Consider the following 4,371-nt stretch of genomic DNA (forward strand, 5'->3'; position numbering starts at 1 on the left):
AATTTAAATGGAGAACTCTTTTCCAAATGCAGAGTTTTGTTAACCCCAGCAGGAGTCCTAGGAACCCACAGCTATCTAACAAGTACTTTTCTTTCTTGTGTAAAGAATCTGTGAAAGGCATCRATAATACGTTACAAATTTCATTTTATGAATTCTTTTCTGTAGAAATAGAAGATCCTCTGTACAGTTGGGGACTAACAAAGGAGAAGAATGGGATGTATTAACCACAAAGTAACAGAAAAATCAGATTTACAGGCAATTCTGAACAGATRCTAAGGGAAGATAGCATCAGGCTGAGCTGAGAGAGATTCATTTGGAAGTTTTCTTATTTGGGCTGTTTGCCTGTGTCAGGATGCTGCTCGTAGCTACAGCTTATAGATAAAGTATTTTACTCAGCTTGTGTTTTAAATTACTGTCTATATACAATGTGAGTAAACTAGAATAAGATGAAAACAGACATTAAAGAACTCGACTTAAAAMTCTCTGAGTAATTTCCATGGTTATTTGCCATTCCCATGGGTTATTGTTGTGATCACCAGACTGTGCTCCTGTTTCCTTGGGGRAAAAAAGTTATTGCAACTTATACAAACACTTTTCTTTGTCCCCTAGGTTCTTCTTACAAGAGGAATATAACATTTGAAAAATTTGTTCTGGTGAATTATTAGAGGAGTGGAGGCTAGCAGCATCCCTGGAAATGATGAGGACTCACTCCTTTCTGACAGTTTTGCTTTGGAGCTGTGTGTTTTATGTGATTCATATGACGCCATCCCAGAAAAGGACTAACAAGCACTCACACAGTGAAAGGATAACAGGATTGTCAGAGAATGATGGAAAAACACTGCACCGCACCAAGCGTGGTTGGATGTGGAATCAATTTTTCTTGCTGGAGGAGTACACAGGTCCAGATACCCAGTACGTGGGCAAGGTAAGCCTTGTGTTTAAAGGATTCTTTTAAGGTGATGCATCTAACACCCTTTCTATTTTCACTGCTTCTCCTCAGCTGTTTTGCTTTTAGTATAGCAGGGCTCCCAATTTCTCATTAAGTCAAAGAACACCACAGACCACCTGAGGTTTCATAGTGGTTCAAAGATGTGAGAGAAATGAAGCAGTTCAGCGGAAAAGGAAAGGAAACTGTTCAGACTGAAATGTTCCAATTTCTTRTTGCATATGCCCATGCAAGTTTTATCACTTTTTCAACTGTTAAAAAAAAATATATTAGATAAGAGAACAGAAAAAATATGCCTTCTTTCATCTACCTTGTGGCATTTCCCCATATACTGGGCTATATTCTTTCTCAAGTGAAATATATAATTCCATTAACAATAAAATTGCTGTCTATCCATKATTCCAAGTATGGATGTAGTGTTTGAAGGAAAGAAAAAATCTGATTTTCATAATTTCTGAAATAAACTGAAAATTTGACTTAGTGACTTGAAGGGTTTTATATTCTTTGAGATCTATCTGCATAAGCTGGTGTCAACTCTGAATTCCACTTGCCTCCAGTCCTGCCTTTTCTGACAATATGCAATTCTACGATTTCTAGATATTTAGGTGTTAGGTGTCTCACCATCTACAGATCTGACTTGTGATCTAGTATWACCAAGTAATTTTTATATAGATCTAGAATATCAGAGATCTAGAATACACCCAGAATGACTTATMGTCAAGAAAATGTTTATCTTAATGGCTTAAATTAACAAAGTWCTTTCCCATTTCTGTCATTCATCCACAATGCTCTCACTACCTCTTATTGTCAGGTAGCTCTCTCATTTTCGGGTGCCTAGCTACTAAATTGATCTGGACATTTTTAGTTAAAAGTTTCAAAATACTTTTAGACATTAGCTAATATCTCTGGTCRTGGGAGACATGGTCATCTGGAAAACATGAAAATCACCTCCCACTGTTAAGAAACAAATGCCAAAGTCAACCCTAGTAACTATGAAATTGATTCTGACATTGTTCGTACCAACACTGTACCTGTACAATTCTGTTTCCCCTGATATACATTCTAACTTGAAGGAGCAGAAATAAGATGAAGGCAAATATCTTATTAGCTCTATTTATCAGTGTGTAAAATAGGAAGGTTTGTTGTAGGCAAAAGGGTCTTCAATAAAGAGTGAACTAATTGCATAGAGATATTTCTAGAAAAAACAAATTTGTTTGCAAGTATTTAATATTGAGTAGTCTTGCCAAGAAACCATACAGAAAGGTACACAATAGTACAAACTTCATACCTGTAAGTTCTACCTGGACTCACAGAAATAGACTGATTTTTTTTTTAAATAGAAATCTGTCACAGAGGAGAAGTAAATAGCAAACAGAAGAGCTTCTTCCAATTTCAGTCCTACTGCTATAGAWGATTGACTTCAAACCACTTTAGCAGTCGAATAAATTAAGCTTACATCAAGACTGTCACCACCACCCCTGTGGTGGCAAGGAATGCCTACATGTTATCTTGCAACAGATGTAAACTTACTCTGCACTTATTCCAAACTAAATAAAAGCTATTGGACGTTATTACCATAGAACTAAGTACAGGAAGGAAAAACAAGTGGCAGTACAGCAGCTGGATCCGAGATATTTTGCTTCTTACAACTCAGATTACAGGTTGAGATTTTTCACATTTAACTGCAAAATATTACACAAAGACCCCCGAGGGAGGTCAGCATCAGTGATTCCCTAAACAGATGGAAATCACCCCAGATATCATCCTGGTTCCAAAGAGGAGTTGCATTGAACTGATGAACTCCAGGTKGTTGCACTAATTTTATAACAATTTACAACATGATGAAATGATCACAGTTCTATCCTCAGTGGTATAAAACCACAGTAAATCCATTTTGAGCTAGCTCAAATTATCCTAGGTACATGGGACGTACAGCACCAAGGGGGARCTGCTACAACAAGAAGTCAAAGAAAGATTTTTTTTTTTTTTTTTTAGAGGAAGAAAGAAACACCCCAACAGCCTCATTCAACAACATTATTCRGAGAAAGGCTTAAATCTCAGGTTTAGTGTTCTCCTCCTCAAAGTGATGKTAATTAGCTAACTGGTATGTGTGAAGTAAGAACACTTTCATTCCAACCCATGGGACTAGTTCATAGCAAACATTCTTATCCATCCCCTCTTTAATATGTATATCCACAGGCAGGCGGGCTACTGGGGTAGAATAACAAATGTAGYACTGAAATTTAAATAAACTGAATTAAGAAACTTTATCAGAAAATAAACTTCTAGAAGATCATAGCTATAATATTAAAAAAAAAAATTGTTTTACCATCCTTGTTCAATTCCCATACAATTTTTATTTGTTTGGTCATTGATTGTGTTTTGTTACTAATGCTACTGTATTGATGTTTTATTTTATGATGAGTGCATTCTGTTATTGGCAGTGGGGAAAAAAAAACTCGGTATGACACAATGAGATAAAATTTGTTTACTAAAAAGGAAGGTTACACAGGATGGAGAGCTCTTCTGTGGCATCCCACAGCTCTCACCTCTCAGACCCCAGCCCAGTTCAGACCAGCAGCAGGGATCTGGGGCAAATGGACTCCTRCTTTGACCACAGGACTGTCCAAATCCTGGCTGGCAGTCTGGCCCCTATGCAAGAACTCCTTGTGCTCAGGCTCCACTAAGTTTCAAATGTCCCTGGAGTGGAGTTTCTCTCTCATATCTGAGGTGCTATCATCTTAAATASTAATTTTTAAAGTTGAGAAACCACCCTTCAGGCACAGGAAATATATGCAAAACAATTACCTTGTGAATGTGATGGCGGTCAAGGTGAATCCAGACAATTTACAGGATATCCACCTTACACATTTCTGTCCTTCTGCAGCTCAAAAGTTTCATCTATCTCAAATACAGGTGAATGCATAAAATGGAAGTGCTTAGGAAGTCTTTAAATTTGTTGGGTCCTATTACTCCTACCTGCAAAAATGCAAGAACTGCTTATGGTATCCTTCAATTTCTTATAATTTCAGATCATATTCAGGAAATGCTTAGGCCAAAGAGTGGAACCATCTCGCTACATGTTGTTTATAAAACATGTAGGGAGATAAAACACATAGAGCTCTGGAGAGTTTGCCACTGAAATATGCAGTCAGACACATGTAAGGTAAGCAGTAGAGAGTCCTGTTTAAAAAATTAGCCAAGAAGAAAAAATAAATTCTAAAGTATAAAAATGTCCATATTCATTCAAGATGCCTGTTACCTGCTGAGAAGGTTGAATATCTCAATCAGATCTTTAATGTGAGGAATTTTCAGAGGATGTTGTGAAAGGAGCTGTAAAACCTGATTCTGCCTACTAAGAATTCACAGAAAAAGTGGATTACAATATAGCATTCACAGTTAAATCTGCAAGTTTATTTTTTTTT

The 4,371-nt window shown here is 36.8% G+C and overlaps 1 protein-coding gene across 1 annotated transcript in view; it reads left to right on the top strand.

The window, feature by feature from the left end:
• The first annotated feature begins 621 nt into the window (after positions 1 to 621).
• Positions 622 to 4,371, top strand: part of LOC130576779 (cadherin-9-like) — a 68,395-nt gene continuing 64,645 nt past the window's right edge. Inside the window, exon 1 of the mRNA XM_057371678.1 lies at positions 622 to 925. Coding sequence (XP_057227661.1) covers positions 695 to 925 — 231 coding nt within the window. The 5' untranslated portion in view covers positions 622 to 694. The remainder of the gene's footprint in view (positions 926 to 4,371) is intronic.

Source organism: Malurus melanocephalus, unplaced genomic scaffold (genome assembly GCF_030028575.1).
Source record: "Malurus melanocephalus ecotype Western Australia unplaced genomic scaffold, MMel_1.1 scaffold_154, whole genome shotgun sequence".
NCBI classification, from domain to species: Eukaryota; Metazoa; Chordata; class Aves; order Passeriformes; family Maluridae; genus Malurus; species Malurus melanocephalus.